General features: G+C 39.3%; 1 protein-coding gene across 2 annotated transcripts in view; it reads right to left on the bottom strand.

The window, feature by feature from the left end:
• Positions 1-26,777, bottom strand: part of kiaa1549lb (KIAA1549-like b) — a 57,098-nt gene that overhangs the window by 10,321 nt on the left and 20,000 nt on the right. Inside the window, exons 2-14 of one of the 2 annotated variants that reach the window (XM_085354010.1) lie at positions 23,002-23,310; positions 20,349-20,354; positions 19,468-19,944; positions 19,226-19,341; positions 13,585-13,804; positions 13,138-13,271; positions 12,404-12,572; positions 8,571-8,630; positions 7,268-7,419; positions 6,629-6,800; positions 5,882-6,045; positions 5,391-5,426; positions 3,581-3,771 (exon numbers count right to left, since the gene is read on the bottom strand). In XM_085354010.1, the coding sequence (XP_085210136.1) occupies positions 3,581-3,771; positions 5,391-5,426; positions 5,882-6,045; positions 6,629-6,800; positions 7,268-7,419; positions 8,571-8,630; positions 12,404-12,572; positions 13,138-13,271; positions 13,585-13,804; positions 19,226-19,341; positions 19,468-19,944; positions 20,349-20,354; positions 23,002-23,310 (2,206 nt within the window). Of the gene's footprint in view, positions 1-3,580; positions 3,772-5,390; positions 5,427-5,881; positions 6,046-6,628; positions 6,801-7,267; positions 7,420-8,570; positions 8,631-12,403; positions 12,573-13,137; positions 13,272-13,584; positions 13,805-19,225; positions 19,342-19,467; positions 19,945-20,348; positions 20,355-22,956; positions 23,311-26,777 lie in introns of both variants that reach the window. The other variant, XM_085354003.1, reaches the window with a different exon arrangement.

Raw genomic sequence — 26,777 nt, 5'->3', positions numbered from 1 at the left:
AAAGCACCAGTGAAATTACAAATATGACCATAACCTTGGGAAGTTTCGGTGAAGCCCCATTAGCAGATCATTGTGTACAAACTTCACTAAAATCTAACCAATACTTGAATTGTGGCATTGCAGAAGAGATAATCGAGCTAACAGACCATCGATGGATGCTTCGATATCCCATAAGCCATTCTTTTGGATGAGCTAAATTAACAGGATGGCAAAGTAAGTCAAACCACAGTATTCCTTGTCTATCGGTTTACATTATTGATGTGTCTATATTTATGAAAAAGCTAAAACTAAAGGTTATTTTTTGACGTTACCAAACAGTAAACAAAAATGAACAACCTTGAGCTCTCTGGATAAGTGACACTTGGGAAAAATCTTGAAGCACATGCTTCCTGTATTTTGGCACCATAGTAATAATAATAGCAGGATTTTAATTAATACTGGCAGTTTTACGTCTGCCTAATCAAATTTAGAAATTGGAGAGTATAATAGTCTTATAAAAATGAGTCACTGACACTGATGTTATTGGAACTGTTTTTAAAACCAATTAGTGTGATGGCCTTGCGTCAATAGTTGCTGTTTGGCCTGCTTTCTGCTTCCTCCTTTTTATTTCTGATACAAATCCCTGACTCTGTTTTCGCACTCACAGACTGAATTCACGTGATCAGGAGTCTGTATAAGCTTCTTTTCTCTGACCGTGGTTCTCTCTCCTCCCACCTTGAAGGCTGGTGCCTTTTAGCCACCCAGCAAGATTTACATTTGCTATGATTTGATTGATTTTCAGCTATTCTCCTGGGTGGCCACCTTCATTTGTTCGTTTGGTTTATATTTGTTGAGCTGCTATTAATAAATGCTGACATGGCTGAAATTGCTTCAGCATGGCTCGCCCTTCTTTGTTGTATTCTGAACCGACCAGGCAAAACACTACCAAATTTGCAACAGAAATGAATGAATGAAAAAAAAAAATGCTACAAGAATTCCAAACTAACCTCTACAGCAAATGTTCTGTGCTCTGAAAACTTGGAGCCAGGCTTTGTTTTATAACAGATGAAGCGAGGACAGACCGCAGGGTGGAAAAAGGTAAATCATAGGCTTGGTACGTCTTAGGATAAGTGCATATAGCTGGTTAAAAACCAGGAAAATCTACTTAATGATGACATATGAAGACTTTAATAGCTTTTTGTTATTCATTAGTATCTTGATGAATAACAAATTAAAAACTTTTGCTGCCTCAGGAGTGTTTAAAATCATTACAGCAGGACCACTAGTCCATAGATTCCCTTTTCTATTACATAAATTTTGTTCGATATCATTATCTTGCATGGCCTTGAAATATTATGCCCTTTTGCATTCCCTGATTAAATAATTTAGCATGATTTAACATGGCAATTAATTACCGAGTCAGCGCGACTGACTGTCAGATGGGGGAAAAGGTCAATTTCACCTGCCCATGCAGAGAACTCTGCTTATAGCTGCCTATCGCTCAGCACTGGAGTAAAATGAGGACAGAGTATAGGACAGGAAAATGTATGTTTTATCATCCTGCCTTTCTTTATATAATTCAGGCACTTTGCACATGAGTAGTGATCTCGTGTGATAACACATATATTGTAAAAAAAAAAAAATCAATTAAATTATTTATCTAGGAAACACGTAAAACTCAAAATCCAACCCTTCACAAATTTTCATCTGGCCCACCTTTTAGTTTATGTACAAGCTAACAACCTTAACCTATATCACAAAGATGCAAATCCAATGCTGAAGATAGACAGTTGTGTAGTACAACAGATGTCTTCGCTGAGCATAAAGAGAGGACCATGTGCATCCATTTCCCAAGAAACAATCTCATATACTTCTATTGTCATTTTGAAACCACATGCCAGCAAAGTTACAGAGCCATGTAGAGAGTATAGAGGCTTCAAAAAGTCACTGCCTAAAAAGAGGCAGGCAGCTACAAAAATGTGATTTTACAAGCCAAATCCCAAAGTGATGGAGCTGTAAAGGCAAGCTTCATAATAGAAAATACAAGCCCATTAGTGGAGGATATTCACACGCAGCTACTGAGCTGTCATGTCGAGGTCTGTGAAAAAGACAATACTACACTTGTAAAAATATGTGCACAAAAAAAGGTTAAATTATTTTGCTTTTATCAGGATGTCTCTTCCTTATTAAGTGACTCACACCAGAATGTAGTTTGTTTGACTAAACAAATGATGGTTAGGCAACATGTGGAAGTTTTAGGGGCTTTCTGTGGAACAATTTATGTATAAGAAAGCTCTACGGGACATAAACAACAATATAATTCAGGATATTTTTTATTATTTTTGATTAAATAAAACCATGTTAGTGCTCTCATTTCCCAGGCTGGTCCTAGTGAAATTGAGTTTGATACCCCTGCTTTACAAACATCAGCATGCTGACTGAAGTATACAACTCAGACAGCTGGGAGGTTGAGTTTTGTTGTAGCTTTGTTTTAACCTTATGTGATGAGACGTTTCCTCAGCACCATCATCATATCGGATCATGATTTATGTCCTCAGAGTTCTTGGTTTAAATCACTAACAGATGATAGCTAAAGCTATGGCCTGTAAAAACTTTATTTATTTTATTTTTTATTCTTTTGTGAAAAGCATCAGGCCTAGCACAGAACCCTGTGGATCTCCATGATCATCTGTGTGTGAGGAAGACTCATTAGTTATATGAACAAATAAGGATTTATTGGATAAGCGTGACTGAAACCAGCACAATGCATTTCCTTTAATGTCTAGTGTCATAGTAGTTATTCTCAAAGCTAATGCCAAGAAAAACAAACTGAATAAAGATCAGCCGTTTCTAAAGCTGCTCTACTTGATCATACATCTGCCAGCTCTGTATGGAGGCTAGGTTTTTTCTTCTTTTCTTACTGGTCAGAACTTTATTTGTAAAGGAGCTCATTAAGTCATTACTACTGATAGTAGGGATACAAGGTTCAAGAGGACTGTGATGAACAGAGCTGTGCTATTCCCTCAGGTCTATTTTTATGTTCTGTTTCTGTTTGCTTTCTCTAAGCCAATCAGCTCCCACTCCTTGTTCTTTAAATCCCGCCTTGAAAATCATCATACATCCCTTCTCTTCCTCTCCATCTCCACCTCATTTGTAATGTCCAAGACGTCTCATTCAAAATCTCCATCAGCCATCTGCTTACTCTGCTCCACCACCAGCTTCAAGGCTCCAGGGGGTCCTGTCACTGTCTCCTACTGTCACTGGACTCTGCTTTATGATGTCACTTCTAATCAGTCTAACTGCCAAAACACTTCAGTTTGCATGGTCCATTTCTGCTTATTGTGCTTGCACTACACTCTGAAACAATTATGACACAATTTTTAATTAACATGTCACAGGCAAGTTTTCAAGTATTTTGGGGGGTTTGTTTAGACTATTTGCACACACACACACACACACACACACAAAATCTGTAGGCAAACAGTTAACTGTTAACTAATGAACATATAATCATTGCTATCACCTGAGTAACATCATGCATTTTTTTAACCTCAGATCAATACAAGTCACGTAGGTAAAAAACATTTAGAGTGAGTGATACCTTTTGTGTTTGTCAGTGGTGAGACTTTTCTTGTTGGCAGTTCCATCTTGTTGCAGAGCCTTTTCTAGTGAAAGTGGTGTGTCCCGTATTTGTAGAGACATCACTAAGGTATCCTGACTGACAGGCAGTGTTTCCTCATCTCCTCCTTGTTGGCCAAGGTGCTGTTTGGCATAGTCAAAACCTTGGACTGGCTGATAGACAAGTTGGGTGAAAATGCAGAGTGACAAAAAGTATAGCTGAAGTGAGAGTGATTTCTTTATCACATACCTCTTGTCAAAAAAACTAACCATTTCAAGCAACACAGAACTATGCTGCCCAGAACGAGTGTTACAAATATCTCAGTATAGCTAAAATACACAGTGAATATTTTGATGTCCAAAGGATTTAGGAAAAAGAAGTGGGGATTACTGCACCGCTGCGCCTTTAAAAAAGATAAGCACAGATTTAACTGAGGCCCTTTTTCATGTTCTTCCAAATTCTTGTCAAATAAATGACTTGCAGTGGGCGGTGACAAAAATGGGATTTGCAGACTTTTACAGAAATACAGCAATAAAGTTATATATTAAAAAATATTTGAGGACAAGCGAGGAAAGGTACAGGCTTCTACCTAACACTTGAAGCCAATATACTAAAAAAAAAAAAAAACAGTAGTAGCCAAAATACTTCAGACCCACTCACTAATACATACACATACGTTAAAATATTTAGGACCGCTCCCATCACGGTGTCATAAATTGTCAGACACACATCACTGCCTCAAAGTAACCCAGACATGGTGCAAAATCACAAAGTGTGACACTGCTGTGAACATTCATCCTCTCTCTGCTGATAGAGCACACACACACACACACACACACACACACACACACACACACAGAGAGAGAGAGAGAAACGATTTTCACTGAATCCTGTCTTCTCACTAACTGAAACCCCTCCTGTTGCTGGTTTCAAAAGAGAAAACTCTAACAAGGGTGTGTGATGAAACGAGTTGGCTGGCTGACGCTGAGTAATGTAGAAGAGCTAGCACAAGAGACTCATTTAAATTTTACCTATTTGAAGCTATCTTTGAGCAACTGAGGGTTTTTACATTACTTATTAGAAGGAATCGGATATTCTTTCACTAAAGATTTTTCATAACATTGAGTATTTCATATTTTATAGAATTTAGCTGGTATGGTGGGGTTTTTTACATCATGCAAGACCTGTGTGTACAATTGGCGCTCTGAAAGCAGTGCTGAAGTTGCTTTTGCAGTCTAATACGAAGACTTTATTGCTTTCTCACTAATGAAAGTTCATAAATAAGACAGTGGGATACGCTGAGTTATACTTTGCATCTTCATGTATCTACAGTGATGTATGTCAGTAAACTACTGAGTCCAAAAATGACACTCATGCAGCTGGAGATATTAGGTAATTACAGAAACTCTGAATGGAGCAATAACTAAACCACTTTTCCATTTTCTCTACACAAACTAAGCAATTGTGAGCATACACACAAACAAAAGCGCTCATTCTGCTGGTAAACCATTCTTTGCAAGCCTTAGTCTTTCAGATTTGTCATGTGGTGACTGCTATACCGTAACAAGTACAGGCAATGCCATTCTTTTATCTACGGAAATCTCATTGTTGCAGGTTTGATAGTCAGAATTCCTGTTGTATCCTTAGTTTCCATCAGCACAGCAGGATTTATTACAATATATAATAGCTGCTGTCTGCCCAAAATCCCATTCAAATCCCACTGCTGGCACAGCTGAGCCTTGAAAATGAAAACACAGATCAGTAATGAGGAGGAATACAGAGAAATAGATACCTGGTGATAATAGCCCACATCTCTCCGGTACGCCATCTAAAAGCCAGAGAAAATGTTTTAAACATTATATGTGTGATTTGGGTTTGTGTTCAGAATTGACTAGGATTCTGCTAATGCGTTAAAAGAGGGCACTGAAACGGGATAACGCAGATACTGTGGAATAAAATACAGAAAACACAAAATCCGAAAGAATAACAAACAAAACATCGCTAACATATCCCAGCATCACTGACCCTGATCACGCAATGACAGATGGCAGACATCACACAATCTGTAGTCTGTAGCTACTAAATAAAGTGACAGACAGTACATCTCTTAATGTTCTATCAGGAAAAAAAAGACCCTGAACTCAAGGTCTTCACGTCTTTGTCTAGCCAAGAATCCAAGCCTTCAAATTAAGACAAGCAGCAAATGGTCACGAAGCCTGAAAATATATTTAAACAATGAATTGATTACCAAAATATAGCTCAGTACATGAATAAGATAAATACCTTAGCTCGAGGGTTAAGGTTACCGATGGCATCCGCTTTGAAGTCATTCTTATTCTTCCTGCACAGCACAGCTGTGATGATGATAATAATGAGTGTTACTACGGAGATCGGGGCCAAAACAGCAGCGATTATCCAAAGGTTATTAGGAGGGTTCTTGACGACAGCTGAAAAAAATTTAAATAAGTTGTTGTTTTATTTTTTGTTGTTTCTTTGTTTTGTTTTTTTGTTTGTTTGTTTTTTACCTGTCATTACTTTATGACATCCAGTAGGCTCTAAATGATAACCATTTGTCCTTTGATTTGCTCATTAAAATATAATGAAGTCCTCAGCATGTTGTATTGACAAAACATGAAGAATCATTCATTACACTGCAGCACTGCATACAGCTCAAGCTGACATACACTGCGCCTCATTCAGCTATTGCAGGCGACAATCCAATGCATAGGAGAATGCTGCATGCCCCCTCCCACACCTGCCACCCACAAACTCTGTCTCACCCTTTTTTCCCCCCTTGTCTCTTCTCTTAGCAGCAAGCTGCACTGTAGCCCAAACAAACAATGTCCCGCTGGGAGCATTTCAGAGAGATTAGACAGCAAAGAGCTTTCTCAACCTTTTCTTCTATGTCTCTCACCACAACACCAGCTTTTCTTTTCCAAACTCGGCATGAATCATGTGTTTTGGTTCACCTGTCTCTGTGTTTGTGTCACTTTTCCTAGCTGTCAAATGCTAGAAGGATGCTTTGCTTACGTTCTGCTTGCACCTGGACAAAGTAGCCCAGGGTGAGCGCCATAGTCTGAGAATCCACTGTGTTCAGGACCTTGGCAGCTGATGTGCCCAATAAAGGAATGCCATTTTGTTGGACATAGTAGGTCATCTCGGCCGGATTCTTCAACCCTGAGATCCGGCGGATGCTCACCATCTGATTGGGTATGAAAAGGGATGTGTGTGTGTGTGTGAACTGCTGTACAATCAGCATAAACCTATTCAACGGCTATTACAATGTCTTATGCACCAACTTTAATTTCACAAAATACAACAAAAATAAAATCATGCATTTAGGAGAGTTTCTTAAGATGAAAAACTGTATGAAAAAAGAAAGGACTTGTTGGGTAAAATATTCAACCTCTGACTTGTTTTGATGAGCAATTACCACATGATGAGCGGAGAAGCTACCTAATTATCAGGGGTTGACCACAAATAATCGTGCAAGCATGTGCAGAAGTGCGTATCAAAGTGTATCAAATATTCATACTGTTGGGAGAAAAAAGCCCACGAAACAAATTTGACTAATCTGACTTCTGACATGCCAAGGCAGTCAGGCAAAACATCAGAATAAGAATCTTAGATGACTGGCATTCCCTACAGGCTGCAGTGCCAGTTTCTTACCTGGACAGTGTAGCTGCCTACAGTCGTTGCTCGTCTAAAACGAGTGCCCTGCTGGCCCGCCAACACAAACAACTCTGCCAGGCGCTGTTCCATTAGACTGGCGAAGCTTTGGTACTGTCCCTCCAGGCTGGCATTATCCACATCCTGGATCACTGCAAATGTAGTTGAAATAAAGAGGATGGCCAGATTGTTGTGAAGAGAAAAAAAATACATGGTTGGCAAGGGCAGAAAGGAGTACAAAAGAAAAGACAGAGGCACAGTTGGAAATGTGTGTGTCTGTGTGTGTGCGGGTTGTAATATAGTGTAGCTTGCTTCGGAATTCAATTCAGCTTTCATTATTGGCATGACCATACTTAGTTAAAGTGCTGCCAAAGCACTGTTAATTCTGATATGAACTTATGAGACATTCAGAACCTTATTATAAATAGGAAAAAGCAGAAAAGCTATAATTCTGGTTGGATCTCATCTTCAGTGTGGGGCTGACTTTCAACTATTCAAAGTGTCACTGGAGTAGGTGTAGAGCAACAGATTGTGATCTGAAAGACTCGTTCAGTTTGACAACTTAGAGATATACAACAACCAATGAGCCACAACATTAAAACCCCTGACAGCTGTCGCAAATACTATTGACCGTCTCATTATAATGAAATGTTCTGCTCGGACAACCAGGGTTCTGCTCCCTCCCTCCAAGCAGAACATTACACCCTTGCACGCTGATATACTTGATCAGGAAAGGCTTTAGAAAATCAACAATATGTGCATTGTCAAAGCCTCCAAACTCTCCTAAATCCCAATCAGATAGAGCGTCTGCAGAACGTACTGGAATTACCCCAATTAATGGATGCCCCACCCACAGCAACCCACAGAGCACAAAGGATCTGTTGCTAAACACCATACATGGCATGCCCACATCCCAACAGATACAGTAACAGCTGTTTTAGCACTATAGTGAAAATCTGCACAACATTAAGCAGGTTGTTTTAATTCTGAGGCTGATCAGTGTATTGCTCCTCAGCCAATTTAGTCATTTAAAAACACCCACATTGAAAACATTTACTAGGACTCATTTTATACTTTATTTCTCCTCTGGAATGAGACAGTTCATCAGTTCATTTCTTAAAGTTCCCAATGAATATTTTCAAAACTGTAGAAGTAGAATGTTCCAGGATGTCGTTGGAGGACTGGGAATTGGTTGCATTTGAATACTGGTCATAAGTAAATGGCGACTCATAAGTAAATAATCCACTCACAAAGCAAGAGCAAAGCTCTGATTTTAACAGTCAGTAAGCAATGATATCCCTACCTGTAACAACCCAGAAGTCTCTGGTTGCTATTGAAGTGTTCAGATTGTGATATTCCATTGCTGTAATGACAACAAAAAAGTTGAAAGCAAAGTTAATACCAATATACGATTTCCACACAGTAGTGTAGCCTACATTTGCCTTTGCACGCTGAGATTTTACAATGAATGCTCAGTTGCACAATTGTATATGACCTGAATATAATCAACAATGCAAAAAAAGCTCAACATATATTGATGCAAGTGTGAATGTATCATTTTGGTGGTGTTAATTTGAGCCGAACATACCAACACTTTTGAAACCTTTCAAGAAAAATGTACAGTAAGCCGTTGAAGGTTTGGCACATTTTGTGTGTTGATATCTCACTTTAAAGCCTCATTATCACTGATAGTCAGACAAATACAGAAGCAAGGGAAGCTTTAAGCAGTCTGAGCTCTGGTTGTCTCTGTGTTCTCTTACATCTATTTCCTGCCTGATTAAGCTGTTGTGCTAGAGACTGGTGCAGTGTTTTGGGGAATGCTGTATCAGTGGTCTGTGAAAGCACACTCACAGAACTGTACACTCAGGCATGACAGGAGAGACGGGTGGGGGAGAAGGGTGAGAGGAATAGTAAGGGCTTTAGCAACAATAATGGATAGGGCTGAAAGGCTGTCAGCAAAATCAGTTCAGCGCTGTCTATAAGCTTCAGTCATTTGAACTATTAATCAGCAAGGTTTAGCAAGCTTTTGCGTGAACCCCTGCTGTTTTCTGATGAGAACGTTGAAAATCCCAAATGCTCTCCAGCAAAAGCTATTATTAATTTTCTCTACTTTGTACCTTCACATGTTGAAAAGTTAAATGATCTAGTCTAAAATGGTAACATTTCCAAATAGCTTCAGTCATTACATTTGAGAGAGGTTGTCGCAAATCAGGGGGTGTAAAAGAGCTGAGCTCAGCAGTCCAGACTGCACGTTGGAACGTATGAGATCGCGGGCCTTTGCTGTCAGAGCAGAGCCTAAGGTGGCATGAGAATCCCCCACAGTTAATTATTTACTGCAATAATTGGCTTTGAAGTGAGGAGGCAGCCGCTGCTGGCATATGCTTGCACCTCCTGTGAGCAGTGTAATATCACTAACTGTGAGGCTACAAAACAAACAAAATCACTGTTACACACTTCTGTCTTTAACCCCACTGTCTCTCTGGCATTTTCCTCCATGTCAGTATCTGCTCCCTCTGTCTCTTCTTTTTACCGAGATTGCCTTCCTCTCTTTCTGTGCTCAGCAACTGAAACAATATGCCTGTAGGCAACTTGATTTTCTAACTTAATTCAGGCTCAACACAAAGTGGTTTTTAGTTTAATGCTCACTACTGGAAATCCTATCTATCTTTATTTCAACAATGTGAAACCCAAGACTGCTATCTATCCTCAGAGGCACTTAGGTCAGATCCCAGATTTGTCAGATTGGAAGACGCAAACCAAATGTAAAATATTTAATCTTAGATTGTTTTCTTTCTTCTGCACAGGACACACCAGGCTACAAGCAGGGAAACTGCTCTTTCTAGACAGGCACGTAGATGCTTTTGAAACATAAGATCTTCATTTAGTATTTTTAACTGTTAGAGGTAGTACCCCATTTTGTTTTGTCTCAGCAGCACAACCTTTGGACCATCTTACTTCTTAAAATTCAGTTTTAGAGGCTTTTCTCCTTCCCAGTACATAGGAAGTACTATCTTGATTAGGCTAACATGAGTGCAACACTGTTGACACTCTAGATATTATATATAGCTTTATTGAGCTCATATGGGATGGAGAAAATGCAACTATCTTTGACTCATGACTCCGAAATCTCATATATTTTGATAACAATTTCCTTTAACTTGTTACTAAACTTAAACCATACAGAAAATTGATGTGGACTGAAAATATAGAGGCTATAAAAGGATTCAAAGAAATAAGAAAATCCACAAGAAAAGATGAGGATTCATTACAGTCACTGGCATGCTATTAAATTACTTCCTATTGGTGATGTGAATGGAAAACATTATTACCACTATTTGACAAACATTAACACTCAGTTCTGAATCTTTCTAAGATCCAAACAAGTTGAGTCTAAAGGTTAGAAAATCTGTTTGGTCTCTTCTCACAATGTCCTTAGCAACAACAGAACATGAAAAAGACTAAAAGTTAAAACTAAGACTGAACTCAGGCAGAGGTTATTGCAAGGAAGCCTATAGTCCTATATAAAGTATCAGCTCTGGTGTGATCCTGACCATGACCATGTCCAAGTCCAATGATTAACAATTTCTCAAACTGACCACAGTCTAGAAATATTCAAGCACTGAACCTGGTTAGAAACTTTTGCAATCAAGCTGGGAGTCTTGTTTCTGCTTGAATAGAAAGCTAACCAGAGGTGCAGTTTCAACACATCAGCCTCTTTAAATCCACAGCTTGTCCCGTGGCTTCCTCTGTATTCCTGAAGTCTGCTTGACCCAGTGAGTCTTTAAATAGAATCTCTCCAGACCTGTTTGAGCTATATAACAGGTTTGCTTACACTGGATTACATAATGCAAGACACTAAGGCCCATTTTGCACATATAATGTTTAAGATAATAATGCTACTGGTAAAGCATGAGCAGGACATCACTGCTCTCAGTGTCTGCACAGGATGCCTTCAGGTTAGGAAACACACCTTTTGTATGAACTTGTAATGAGCAAAACGTAACTCCGACAAGGACGAGAGAAAAAACTGAAAAAGTGCCTCGCTGTATGACTGCTGAATACGAAAGATCATTTCCTCTTCCATGCATTTGGCTATTATCTGCAGGGGTTTCAAGCAAAATGTGTGATGTAATATGACAGGTTGACTTCAGGGTACATGATAGATTATATCTAGCTGTTGCTGACTTGCTTCTTCTGGTTAACACATTCTGAAGGTCCCATTGCTTTTGTTTACACAAACTGCAGCGCATCAAGGAAGCACAAATCCAGAAGCCATTATGTGAAGTGTTGCTGATGATAGACATAGACTGAAGCACAAAAAATCTCCAGGCGATTTCTGGGTAAAATCCTGTTTGTGTGTGCGTGTGTGTATCAGAGTAGTTCTGTTGCTGAACCTTTATTGTACATTTATGTGAACCGGGTCAAGCAAAACAACACAATCCCTCCTTTAGGGATTAATAACGTACCATAAAAATAAGTCTCATTATATTGCATGCATCTGAGGTCCATGTCGACCATATCTCCATCCACTGAGCAGTTACACAAGGGATAGTAACAGGCTGCCATGGGACGCTACTGGGATTGCTGTTTAGACTCCTGCTGATTCCCTGTCACTCTTTATTTTATTCCAAGTACAATGCTAACACAGATGGATGCTGACTATGCCCTCAAAGGAGGCTGAGATGAAAGGCAGAGGCTTAGTTGTGTCTTTTCATCAACTTTCTTTAAATGACTCAAATGTAAAATTGTGATTGTAATAGCATAAGAACAGTCAAAAACATCCAATTACTGAAAAACTGGATGTCAGTCAGGCTTAGCAAAGAAATTTATGATTTTTGCCAATGCCTAGAGAAGCTTTTTGAGTCCATGTGAATGCAAAAAGCTCAGAATGCATTAAATTAACTAGGGCATGATTTCTAGCATAGTTAATCAATACTAAAGTTTCAGTGTCCAAACAACTAGAGCCAAACATGAAAGCCCTGTGAGACACAACCTGAAACATCTGGAATCTCTTTTGTATTTAGAGAACAAATCATTCCCAGGAGAACTCAAGAACTACCTCTGATGCTTGTTCTTGTAGGGCCTGTTGCATTACTCTTGCCTAACACTCACTTAAGAATGCAAATTGCAACTTACGCTCAGCAACGATAAGTGGCGGATAGAAGAGGAAGTAGCCCACTAGTTCAGCTGACAGCTGACCAAGTAGATTTGAGGCAGCAGTGCCATTAAGAAAGCCAGTCCCATTCTTTAGAGTGTAGACCAGTGACACAGCAGGGGATCCTGCTGCCTGAGAGACACTCAGCATCTAGGAAAAACACAAAAGTCGAGGTCAGAAAAAGAACAAGGCATAGAGAAGTGTGGGTAATATGAGCAAAATGCTTAGGATTATACTGTATACTGTAATCTGCAAATTCTAAGAAATATTTTTCTAAATGACAGGGGAGGCACGGAAACAGTAACTGTCTTTAATGATAAATATCATCAAGAATCTCGACAGCAGAGAAATATGTATGTATAAATAAAAGAATTCAAAAATACAGTAGCTTTATCCATGCATAAACGGCAAATTAGTTTTAATATAGGGTGCACTTTAATGTGGCAGCACATTAAAATTAATATAACCAATGCCTCTCCCGCATAATTAAGTAGTTCTTGAAAAAAAGGCACAGCCCAATATGCTTAGGGACAATTTTGCTCAAACTGCACACAGTTTGCAGCCTTTTGTGGCTGCCACATCACATAAACCACATGGTGATACTGAAGTGTAACAGGGGACAAAATTAAGTTATTTATCATCAATATCTATCCTGACAGCATGCGGAACGCCTACGCAATTCCAGGACCAGAACACAAAGGTTCCCCCGCAGTACCTGAACAGAGAGTCTGCTGTTAGCGTTAAGCACTTTGGCCTGCGCTTCGGAAAAAACCTTCTCAAGCCTCTGTTCCATCATTTGAGAGAAGCGACAGGACCGAGGATCATCACCTACTCCCACAAACTGTAGCACTGCAACATAAAAACAACACAAACTGACAAACTGCATTCTGAAAATCAAAGAATTCTTCAAAAGCCTGTAAGAGTGTGTTTTGCTATCTTTGACAGTATATAACTATATTAGGAACATTTAGAATTTGACTTATTTGTGCTTATTTTATAAGTACCTACATGCCATATTGCCATTTCTGTCTCTGATGTGGTATCACAGAATTTCTTTTCACACTTCATACCCTTCCAGTGCACAGTCAAAGAAGGAACATATAACGGCAAGTCTCAAGCAGACTTATTTTTTTCTTTTCAACCTGACTGAGCACTGGCTGACCTGTTTTCAGCTGGAAGCCTGTGGCTGGGCTGGGTCTCCATAATGCAACCGGGAGGGGCAGGGCTGTTACCATGGGGAGGTACTGCCGCAGGTCTGCAATCAGCTTATCACGGCCATAGGATGCCAAGCCTTCCATCACTACAGACGGAGGGTAAACTATATCCCCTCCAGTCACGTGATAAGCCACTGTCATGTTGGGAGAACCAAATACAGTCTCCACCTAAGAAAGAAAAAGAAAAAGAGAGTTGGATGTCTTTGAGAAGCCATATTGCTTACATTTTACCATTAATTACAAAATGATTACCTCTACAAATCCATGATTAAAGAAGGTATTTTCAACATGTCTTCTATGATGTGCTAAGTGTTATGAAAAAGTTTTGAGCCATACCTAGAGCCCAACTAGAGCAAAAGTTCTCCAGGCTTTCAAAATTTATTCAGACATTTTTAGTCCAGTCATTATATCTAATAATTTTCAGAGGATTTCTTTTTTACTTAACACATACCTATGAATCATCCAAGAATAAAAAAGTGACCTAAACCATGGGATGAACCAGTGTTCTGTCTAGAAAACGACAACTTGGCAAAGAACCTATTTTAAATTGTGTCTCTAACCACAGCCTGTCACACACACACACACACAAAAACACAAATTGTTCTAGTTTCCTAATACAAATCTATAAAAACTACCAAATATTACATAGTTTGACAGGAATAAAATTCTGTTTTTGCACCAACAGAGTGATTTCCAAAGAGCTGCTACACAGCAAATTCAAAAGTGTTAAATTTTTTGGTGTTAATAGTCTTCTTGCAAAAGTAGAGTTAATTTTACTCTAAGTAGAGTCACATTCTTTTAATGTAACTCTGAGGTGTAAAACGATAGTAGTTAAAATCGAGTGTTAAAAATGAGTGTTTCTCTGTCAAATCTGGAGGTGTTACAATGGAAACATTAACTCTTGACCTCTTAACTCTGAACTCCTAGAGGGGCTATGACACCAACAGAGTAAATTCACAGACTCCGCCCCCAGCACGGCTCCAATCGAAGCTGAAGTGAAGCCGTTTCAGAACATTTTGCTCTACATATTTGAGTTGTTTGCCATGCTTGGTAAGTCATTCTTTCAAAGATTGTTTCAATTATTATTATGAGCTTTTACTTCTGTGGCTCTTTGGAGTTGAGACAAAGCTGTGTGAAAGGCATTAGCCATGTTGCTCGCTGATAGCATAATATTCTGTTTTAGCTAGCTGAAAGGTATTGTTTGCGGGCAAATACCACAGCCTTGAAAAAAAAAGCTTGCATGTGAATTTTCAGTCAAACGTTTGGTCAAATACACCTAAAACAATGTCTAGAATGTGAAATGTTGGTATAATGGTGCTACTTGAAGCCTGAAAACGATTGCCCATAAAAAAATAAAAAAAACACGAGCAAACAGCAGTAGCTGACGTCCTGACTGGGTTCTACGTTAGCATAGATCCCTCCAGAGTTTTGTGCACACGGTTTAGGTAAAAATGAAAAAGGTTGAGGTTTTACATTTAGTTCAGTATTACCTGTTGCCTGTGTCTTTGTCTTTTGGGAAAATACTTTACACAAGTAATGGCTCAAAAAGGATTCCTTTTTTTTTTACTGTGCTGCAATTGTTTACTGGATTATTTGTGCCATTAATTAGTGTCAACTAATTTTTATTCGATCTCCACACAGGATATGCTTGTGAAGATGGAATATGGGGGAGAGCAGAAGTGCGTTGAAGTTTCACAAAGTGATGAATGAAGGACATGCATATTGTATTGAAGAAATAAGTGATGAGAATGCTGTTATTTGCATTTACCATGTCAGACCTTTTGATAAACAAAATTCTAATGAAAGTGAGAACATGTATACTGTTACATCTTTCAGAAAATGTTTTGAAATTGTGGTGCACAGTTCAGAATAAATGTTTTTCAAAAACCATTGCGTCTTTTTAGTAAATGTTTATTTCCAAAAGAAATTTCTAGAAGTTCAGAACAGTAAAATTCCAGCTTTTTAGAATGAATTAGAAGATAACTCTTACGTAGTTAAACTAAAATACTCTTTGAGAGTTAATATATAAACTCTTAACACCAAGTGTTAAATTATCAACTCCAGACAGATTTGGTGTTTAACACTAAATCAGAGTTAACGTACCAACTCTCCAAAAAGAGTTAAATTAACACTCTCTGGTGTGGACCCATATAGACACTTTAATAGTGTTGAAATCAAATCCGACAGTGTTAATTTGGACATGCTGGATTTGCTGTGTAGCCAAAAACTCAACATATCTCAGCAGTGTCTACTTAAAATGTTGAGGAAACTGGACAAGTAGATGAAAAAAGAAGTGGCAGGCCAGTGAGCATATCTATATCAATATCAGAAAGTTATGTACTTAAGGAAAAGGCAAAAATCCAGATCTGTCACAGGACCTGAGAGATGCATCTGGCCCATCTATTTGATTCATCTACTGTTTGCCAAAGCCTGATTAGAAATGACCTCACTGGAAGGGTGACAGTCATTCATTCTTAATGAAGAAAAATGATCCCTTCTACACTTTTAATGAAACTTAAACATACAGTATATTAAGATAAAATAAATTCTGATTTCTGAAGAAGAAGAAAGCAAATATGCTAACCCACTAAATGTAGTCATAAAAAATACATAAAAATACATTACAAAATGAAAAATATCCAATGCCAAAAAAACAATATAAGAAGCAAAATAAAATTGTAGAGAGAAAAAAATCATCCAAACAATAAATTACAGGCTAGGAAAAAATGAATGAATGAATGAATGAATGTCTGCGTTTAGAACCTCCTTAAAGGTCTGAGTGGTTCCTTTCACATTCCTAAATCAGAATAAAAGATACTTTATTATAAGATGATGCAAATCACCATAAAGCTGTTATATGCAGCACTGCATACCAGTTTGCATCATTACCCACAATGCAACCACAAAAAGTAAAGTGACATCTCAAGTGGGCCTTTCAGATAGCCACTGCTTTTTGCCTTTTTATTCATCTTATTACAGAATGAAAATCACTTGCAGACAACGACTAGATGTCCAAGTCACTGGTGTGCTGCTTGTGGAGAAAAATATAATCAGAGGAATTTTGTTTCTAAAGGTCTCAAAGAACAACAATTTCTGTGTGTTGTATAGGGCCATTAACACATGTAGAATAAAGTTGTTCAAACATGGTGATTCATATGTTATGTCTGCTGACTTACTAGTAAGACAACTGACTAGAATAGCTTGTTAATGTCATCAGCCACACCTTTTACTTCTCCTGCTATAACAAATTGAAATTTCTACTGTAAAAAAAAACTAGAACGGTTTTTAAATTTATTTTAATGAATCTTACCATATAGTAAAAATCACTCAAATAGAAATTGCATACATGCTATGAAATCGTTCACAGTAAATCGGAAGATGCACTTGTTATCCAAGTCACTAATGAGAGCATCAGGAAGAGGAGGGAGTGATCGTGGAATACAGATATGTGGTGAGAACCATGAGGGCCTGAGGGGCTGCTGAGAAGAGAGACATGAGCGAGACTGTTAAATAGGTGAGTTTGGGACAAAGACGCTTATGTTCCTGCACCTCTAACACAAGAGGACTGGAATCAATACGTTCACGGATATAAATGCAAAATCTGTGTGTTTGGGAAATTGTGTCTCATTACAGAATAAAATTTATACAGTATGTGTTTGTCAGTTAGAGTTTGACTTCTTCGTGAACTCTGAGTACAGTGAAAGTGGAAAAGGGAATGATGGCAGATCTAGCGTGCGTGTATGAGAGGTGAAACCATTCAAATCCGTTATCTAAACCCATCTGAAAGCCTGTGCTGACAAGGAGATCCACTAGCCGAAACACTGAGAGCCTAGTCTCTGTAGCTGAGAGTCACCACTCTGCTTCCTCACAATTCAGCCTTGTTATGAGCTCTGTGAAAAGAGCCCTTTATTATCACTTCATCCTCTTGGGCTTCACCCATGTGAAGGTGTTATTAAGAGATTGCATTTCGAACACACACACACACTAACTCAGTCTCAAAGAGTGTGACAGACTGCAGCAGACCGAACAGATCCCACTATTGGCATTCAAAAACTCTCAAGTTGTGGCAGAATCCTAACTCCATGAAAGACACGGAAATAGTTCACTATTATTTTTTTAATGGTCTTAGTCCTGAGGTTCAGTTCATTTAGTCTATTTCTTGTGATCTTTTTAGCATCAGCTCAGCACATCACTCTCCTCCCAACCATTTATAACCTATAATTAAACACAGAAGCAATTTCCCCAGCCAACAGCTTGCCTCTCATTGGATGAGAAAGAAGTGCTACTAAAAGGAAACCAGGCAATGCTGAAATGGGTGACAGGAGTGCACTGAAGCAAGACACCTTCAGAGACTACAGAGAGCGAACATGTGAGAGCACTGACCTTCACATCGCCAGGACAAATACACAAGGCTCCCTCTCAAATATTTGATACTTCCAGATTGAGAAATACAACACAATAAGGCATTTCATTGAGCTACGCATACACAAACACACACACACACACACACACAGGTGCAGTTTACATTTCCTGGAGCAATGACTGTGACTATGACAGTGCTATGAAGACAGATTTCTCTGTATTTACTTCCAGACCTCAAAAGACTGTTTTTATAACAAAATATATTGTTTGCATGTGCTTTATTCGTATATTCATATGTTTACCATCTTACTGACATCATCACAAGAGCAAGTCTTTGGTAGATCCTCACAAGTAAACATTTCTGTTCCTCGCTTGGTGTTTTTCTCACACTTAAGTCACATTGAGTGAAGGTATTGGAGGCTTACTGCAAGGACAAGGTGGCTTTTGGCAGTGCAGGGACTATGACTGGTTCACAGCTAACCTATCCACACACAAAAAGATGATTGTGTGAAATATGGATGGGTTCTGCAGACACTCAGGTTGTGTCTTGTTTTGCATCTTATTTTAATCCTGGTACACTTAGTCAAATATGTGACATCACTCTGTGCCTTCTGGGACACATTCAGTCAACCTAATTTCTATATTAGTCTTCATTTCTTTTCACACAGCCTACATGAGGGTCCTCGGTATGAGTGTGTAACACATGCTTATAAACCTCTGGTTTTCTGGAGAGTGCACAACCGGAAAACAATTCTTCAGTGTTAAAAATGTATTTATTTATTCAGTTATTGTCTAAGCTGAATAGTTTTTTAGGGTTCTTGAGGGTTCGAGCTATTTTTTTTTAAACCAAACCTCTGAAAAAGGGAATTTGACTCACATGAGCTCATGGCAAGCTCATAAGACATTAAAACCGTGTCAATGAAACAATCACAAGGTATCCACACCCTAGAAGATACCCGACTTTATCTTCTGTTCTTCTCTAAATAGGACTGTAATTTCCAGAAAAATAAATATTGTTTTTCTATTATTGTTAAACTGGTTGTTAAACTAGAGAAGAGAGACCATAAACGCATAATGAAAGCGTAACTTAAGTTGCAATTCAAGAGAAGCTGTAAAAAAAATACATTTGTTCAACCATATTTGAAGAAATCAAGTTATGTTATCCATCTATAAACATGAAAAAGATGTAGTTGTAGCACAATAAGCAATAACTGGTGAAAGTCTGACCTGTGCTTGGGCAGAGGTATCATTGAGAGCTTTCCTGAGGCCTTGACTTAGTCCCCTTCGCAGGTTTTGCCTCTGAATGCTGTCTAGCCTGTTTCTCCTCACATAGATGGAAACAACTAAGAGACAGACAAAAAGGACAAGACAGGACGGGCAACAGACAAAACAAGTCAGAGCAATAAATTAAAAAAAAACATATCGTTATATTATTTTTCTCTAGGACTTCTCCAAAAAGTACTGTTTACCTGTTTTCACCCACATTCTCTCAGTGATGTTGCACTGCTGTGGTGGAGTCTCTGTGGTAGTGGTGAAAGGTGAGATGAAGACAGTCGTGACCCCCCTGGGAGGGCTCGTTCTTAGGACAGGCGGTGTGAATGTTCTCCTGTTGGACTGAGTCCTGACGGTTGTGGTTTTCCCGGTCGCGAACGTGGTCTGTGGTGTGGTAGTGGTGGTTGACTGAGTAGTGACTCTTAGGGAAGGCGTGGTAGTGGTGGAGTTTTTAGTTTTTGTGGTTGAAGCCGTAGTGGTGGAAAGCTTAACAGAGGCTGTCGTGGTGTCTTGTCGAGGGGTCAGAGGTGATACCTGAGTTGTCCTCTCGGTAGGTCCAGCAGAATGGGTAATTCTGACTGATTGAGAGGGGCTTAAACTAGCCTCTTTTTCTTTGGGGAAAGTGAGTCCAACTGTTTTGGAAGTTCCAGCGGTTAATTCATCCGTCTCTGCTTCTGTAAGAACAAATGTCTCAGTCACTACCGGTGAGCGATTAGAATCTAATAATGAGATCAAACTTGGTGATGATGATGGAAATGAAGATTGCTCAAGATTTAGAGAGACGGCTAACGATGCAGTGCCTTCATCCATGGTTGCTTTTCTTGTGGTGGGTCTTATGTATGAGAATGAAGATGGCGATGAAAATGATGATGATGATGATGATGATGATGATGATGATGATGATGATGATGGGTAAGAAGGGAAGGATGAAATCAGGTCAGCTGGGAAGGTTGATGCCTTCAGGATGGAGTCAGTTGTCTTACTCTTGCTGTCAGTATCAGAGATACTATGCACAGGGCTATTTGAAAGTGTGACAGCAGAATCAAATGCAGATTCAAGAGAGGGAACAGCTGTCAGCGAGGGGCTGTTCCTGGTCTTATATATCAATTCAACATGAGCAGCTTGGGAAAATGCTGCAGAATCAGTAGTTATATGAGACAGGGGCAAAAAAACATCTTGCTCTACATTAAAAGCCACAGATGACCTAAAATTAGCTGGGGACAAGCTCCATTCCTTATAGTCGGAAGTTGCAAAAGATGGATAGTCACCAGTTGGATGAGCTGGATATGGATCACTGGCAACAGCTGTTGAATCAGCAGAATTCAGCATGTACGCATTACGCTCTTGTCCATCTTCCAGCTTTGGATTTTGAAATGAGGGACCAACTGTTGGTAAATTAGATTTTACCCTATCAAAGGTTATAGATGTGCTTTCTAATTTAAAGCCACTGCTTTCAAGAGCCATAGGCTTGGTGGTTTTCCAGTCTGTATATGGTGCCATTAGTTTTGTGCCCAAGCTGAAAATAGCACTCCATGTCTCCATGCTGTTTTGTCCATCACTGGAGGAAGTAGTTACAGCAGGGGAAACATCGGAGGGCATGTTCGTTTCTCTGTCCAGGTGAAAATTAGATTTATTGCTATTCACACTAGTGATTGGTCCCTGAGAGTGAGAAAAAGAGTTTGTTGTTTGTGTTAAGGTCATTTCGGACGGTTCATTATGACCCACCAATGTCACATTGTCTCTGTGAAAAACTCTCATAAGAGGTTCAGCTGTTACTGGTAAAAAGGGGATTTCAGTAGAGATTTTTCCAGAACCTGCAGACCCTTTAGTCAGCATGAAAAAATCTGTTTTAGTCCCGAGAGATGGGAAGCGTGTTGCGAACACTGATGGAGTTTCTTTCTTGTAAAACACAGCATCACTGATCAGAGAAGATTCATTGTTTCCATTGAATACAGGAGAACCTTGCAATACTTTACTATTTTCTGCTCTTGTGTGGATCTCAGTCATGCCCTCTGATTTTATATGAGCAGAGGTTTCATCAGAGGACACCACTGTCTCTTCAGATTTTTTAGAAGTTAAACTAAGTGTATACAATTTATGGAAAAAATCAGGCAAAGGCCTTGTTTGAAGAGGTCTTTCTGAGGGAATTATTTGCGGTGATGAAACAGATTTGGGTTGGTTTGCAAAATATATCGCACTTCTGGAAGATAGCTCATCTATATTATTATAGTTCGGGTTGTACGTAGGCTGATTGAGGTGTGAATGGCTTCTGGTTTTATAAATTATGTCATTTGCAGATCCTGAAAGAGATTCTATCTTATTGCTAGAAAATAAAGTTTTTGAGGTTGTGTAATCTATGTACAAGTGAGTTATGCCCTTGGAAGACCCAGTTACAGATTCCTGAATATTTCTGGGTCTCAAATTTAACAAATCTGACTCCAGTGCAGACGATGTTGTTCCTGTTCTGGTGCTCAAACTGGGGATAGAACGAATAGTGGAATCAGGTTTCAGCTGTGTGAGTGAAAGTGAGTTATTCAGGTGAGCATGAGTGGAAACAGATCTGAGCTCTGCTGCCGTTATCTCTCCCTGGTTGTAAATTACATCAGTGGCAGGGACTCTGGGACTGCTGTGACCCGCTGCGATCAGTAAATCACCAGGATTAGATACATGCTCTGAGGACATCATGCCAGAGTGGCTACCTGTTAGCTTGGTGATTGCAGCTTCAGAGAGCGTCACTTTACCTGGTGGAGTCTCCAAGGAAACTGTAAAAAATGATTCACCTGGTGTGATCGCCATTACTGGTGACACAGTGGGAGTCCCAACATGCGAGCTGAGTGATGACATGACGGCATGACCTTCATGAATAAAAGTGTGACTTTCTCCTGCTGTCTTAACTTCCTCTTCCATGTATGCCGTTTGGTTTAGAAGCCACTGTGTGATATGACTAGAAATTGAGTAGCCTTTAGGATGGGCAGACAGCAGTGCTGATGTGGGATTTTGTGAAGCTCCCTGCTGCCTTTGAACAGTTTGACTCTCCAGTTTAGAGGGAAATGAGGCGTTCATTTCAAGATTATTGGCGGGTACAAAGTTCATACCTGGATTTTGCATTTGAGTAGGTCTGTACAAAATTTTTAAAAGATTTTGACTATAGTTAGGAGTAGAGTATAGTGTATATGTGCTGGTTGCTGGTGTCTGGATTTCTTTGGGTGTTGCAATTCTAGTGTATAATTCACTCACTGGGTAGATTCTGTCCACTGATGAATGTGTTGTTACTTTATTGCCTTTATCAATGCTGGTTTCACTTGAAGAGTGTGGCCGTTTGCTTGTTTTGCTTTGTCTCTCCTGTCTTACAGATTGCAGGTCAGCAAGTGACTGAGTGGTGGACTGCGGGAATGTTAAACTGTCTGACCAACCCTGAGACCTTGCTGATAACGCTGCTGTTTCTGTCTGAAGGGCTTTGTCTATCCACTCAGTGGAAGGTGACAGGAAAAATGAGGGCACGGAGGATGAAAGCACAGACAGTGTGGATGGAGATGGAGAAGACATTGGTGTCAACTCTGTTGATGATGGAAACAATGATACAATGTTGTTTCCGTTTGTGAAGGATACACGTGACAGCCTGGATACAGTGTAACCAGCAGTCTGAGGCGGTGTTGCGTGTTTTTGAGACATGCTAAAAGTCAAACCTGAGCTGGCTCCCACATGTGACGATGAGGAGGACATGTCTGAGCCCTGGCTGGAATTACGTGAAGGCCATTGGGTGGTATGGATCTCATCCCTGGTGATAGTTGGCAAGGTTCTACTTTGATCAAGGCTCACTGGATGTTTGACAGTTCCTGCCATCATGGTTAAGACAGAAGAAAAAGCAGGCTGCCCCGATAAGCCCTCCGCATCAGTGTCTGAGTGACTGTCTGAATGGACAACTGGGAAAGGCACCTCCTCAGCCACTGACAGGTCAGCCGATGGGTGAGCAGGAACGCCTGTGACTGCTGGGTCGCTCGGTAAAGGTGAGGAGCCTGAGGCATCGTAGGTGGATTTTTCTGTTATGAGGGCATAAGAGGGAAAGATGGTTCAGTAAGTTACAAACAAAACAGATTCTTGTTCTGCATACCCATGCACATCAGTAAATCAGCAACAAACAAATACACTGAGATTTCTACCGCAGTCATGGAGTTATGAATTCATCAAAGCTAACTTCTTAGAAGCCTTCAAGTTTGCAGTTAAAATGTTAATAAATCATTAATGAATTGATGTTGGTCCAGATGCTCTCCTGTTCTTTCTGCTGTCCAACAGTCAGTTGGAGATTAATTAATGAGCTATCGAAAAACATAAAGCAGGACAAGGTTAAAGGTAAAAGCAGTGGTACGGAATAACACATTTCTGAATTTTTAAGCCCTAGAACCTGTATGAAATGCCATGCTGATGCCCTGTCCTATTAAATGACAGTGTGAAAAATCAGACTGCCACTGCATTGTGCGTACTCATTCAGCCTGCATGTCAGCACAGTATTACTTTTCTGTAAACAAGACCGATGAGGCCATTACATAGAGACTGGTATGTCTCACTGTCACACAGGATCAAACAAAGCACATGTGCAAATGGATGTTGCTGTCAGGGGTAATTGTGATATTTTGGATAAGCTATCATTTAAAAAAAAGAAAAGAAATAATACTTTCAGTGTACAATCTCTTAAGATTGTGAGAATTATCACAAATACTACTTAGTTAGAGGAATTATAATGATAGGTTTCTAATAGTCTCAGACAATATACCAAGGGCAAACATGTATTCCCAAAATAGAGGAAAAGGCACAGTCTTCAAAGTGGAACAAATTGAATTACTCAAGAGATAGCAACCATGTTCTAAAGTATAGCAAAGATTATGGCACGCCTAAAAAACCACTTTGGACTTATTGTTACTGTGTTTTGTGCCTTTGCAGAAATTACATCTCAGTAAAAGAAAGAGAGAGGCAGCTGGAGAATATTAGCTATCATCAAGATGCTGGAGGTCATTAATGTGCTGAAGCTGAGCTGTTTCTCATCCATTCCTGTCCCTACCACTTCTTTTATTCACGGCACATCGTCAACACATCCATACAGGGATTATTTTATCCATTTATGAAGCTTAGCATTCCTGTCACATCTTCCACCCCCTCAACATGCTTGCCTTGCTAAAGTTCATCTAACTAGCAAACCCCTTAGTGTCTGAGAGACATGGACAGAAGACGGAGTTCTGGGGACTGTTTTGACATACCCGAGTACTCCGAAAAGCAAAAAAGACACTCAAATAGCGTCAATGTTATTTTGCCAGATCTATTTTTCAATTTCATTTCTTTTAATAAATATATACTTGAGGATAGAATAAAATATAAGATAAGTGTCCAGCACATTCTGTGAGGCCTTTGAGTCTATTTCTTTTTTTTGTACAACACATAACGATTAGCCTAAGGCGGTGTGTACTAACACAGCTGGGACTGAAAACACTTTTTTTCTATCAGTAGAATTACAGAATAAATGAGAACTGTAATAGAATTTAATACCCGTGCATTTAGCAAAAGTTCCAGGTTTATAACTGTGAATGTAGCCTTAAATGTCACCAATATCCCAGAGAACTGGCATAATGCTTTTTATAATTTGTTTTCAGAGAAGTAAATCACAGAATTTTATTATCTGCCAGTATTAGTTCCTTAAACACAGCCCCCTCATCCTGTATTTGTGATCCCACTTAATTCCTTTTCTCCAATAAATCTGTAACATGGTAAAATGTGATTAGTGAAACTGCTATACAGCAATTTTTAATCCATTCTTGAAATCCAGTGATACAAAAGAGTGGAAATAAGGTAATTGCTCTCATCTATTCACAAAGGAGTTTAACAAAATAAAGGATATCTGTCCTTCCTTAAGGCTACTAAAAGGTCAGAGATACTACCTTCCATTCTTCCATCCTATCCTCTACCCCCCATCCTCAATCCCACAGTTAGCAAGCCAACTTCTTTTGTTTCATGGGATGGATGCCAGTCCAAGTGAAGGTGTAAGTTCCACCTGTGGTTTGCCACCTGCTCCGATGGAGCTGAGCATATGGAAGGATTTTTAACAATGGACCACAGAGGACAATACTTGCAGATAAAAGCTGAGAGGAAATGTGAAAGTATAATAAAAAGGGTGGGCTATGAAAGTGTATATAGCAGTGGGAGAAGAAGAAAATGATGACATTTTAGGTCATTTGGAAGAAAAACTGTAACTGCCTTTAAGTCTACAGACTGTTCACACCATCAGGCATCTGTCTCAAAAAACAGAAAATATCAATCAATCAGTGTAAAAAATGAAGATTTGCATCTTGACCAAAACTAGAACAATTCAAATGGGTTATAAATGCAAAGCGGGTGTTTGATTGTTTAGGTTACTTAAGTAAAATGACACTGTATCGACAAAACAGGTTATGATTTTAACATTGTTGCAATTGAAAGACTAAAAATGATCCAGTTAAGATTAAAAAAAAGATGGAATGTGAACGTGTAAAAGACATCAATCATTAATTACATTTTGCAACAACTTCTTATTTTGGATGTCAGTCTGAAAGACACCAAGTACACGTTTTGGAAATGTGTATAAGAATATACGCCACACACCTGCGATGATACCATGTGAATGGTGCAGCCATAAAAACACTGTGTTGGGTTTACTTATTTAGCTCAGTATCATGTAGTTTAAACAAAGAGCTGGAATTTGTTGAAATACACAGTATATGATTTGTGCAAGGGAATTATTAGGCAGTATAGAGTCAGTTTCTAAAAACATGAACTAATCATGGTTTAGTAACAGCATTAGAGCCTTCTGCAAGAAGTCAAAACTACAGACATGTGTGATAAATAAAATGTTTAACTATTAGTCAAAAGACAGCTAAACATACCTGACTTAGCTCTTAAACCTTTGACAAGCCACACGTTCAAACCACAGACATCAAATCCAGACTGAATTCTTTTCCTCTCTTCAGCCAACACTATCTTTGAGCTACCAGGACATAGACATGACACTGCTGGGCTCCTGGTGTTGCACTCATATTATACATTGCTTCCCCTTTTGCTTTAAGCTGTTTTTGTTCTCTTATGTGTAGAAAATGGTAAACAAGTGAGTGTAATTCAATAGTGAACTGGATGGAGGCCTGGGAGCATAGAAACCAATTTGAGAAGCCTGGCCAACTCCTGCCGAGGAAGTGCCTCTTACATTTTTGGCTGTCTATGACAGGAAACAGCATATAGAACTGCTCTGAGCTGTTGTTCTTTTTAAATTATAAAAAATGGATCTATTTCACATACTGTCGCTGTTTTTCTCTCTGTGGAGGTATCATGCTTGTGCAGGGCTGGAAGACGAGTAGAAGGAGCATTTGGCAGTGATGCCAAGCACTGCTGTGGTGGCAGTGTGGATGCGAGGGAGAATGTCACACACCCAGCTCTGTCTTTTTTTTTTTCATGGGGTGCAAACAGCGCAGCAGGATGATACATGCCTCAT

Source organism: Diplotaxodon limnothrissa, linkage group LG1 (genome assembly GCF_057381915.1).
Source record: "Diplotaxodon limnothrissa isolate DT_005_m linkage group LG1, D_limnothrissa_male_GT1.1, whole genome shotgun sequence".
NCBI classification, from domain to species: Eukaryota; Metazoa; Chordata; class Actinopteri; order Cichliformes; family Cichlidae; genus Diplotaxodon; species Diplotaxodon limnothrissa.
Note: the sequence above shows the minus strand (reverse complement) of the source record. Positions and strands in the feature narration are given on the sequence as shown.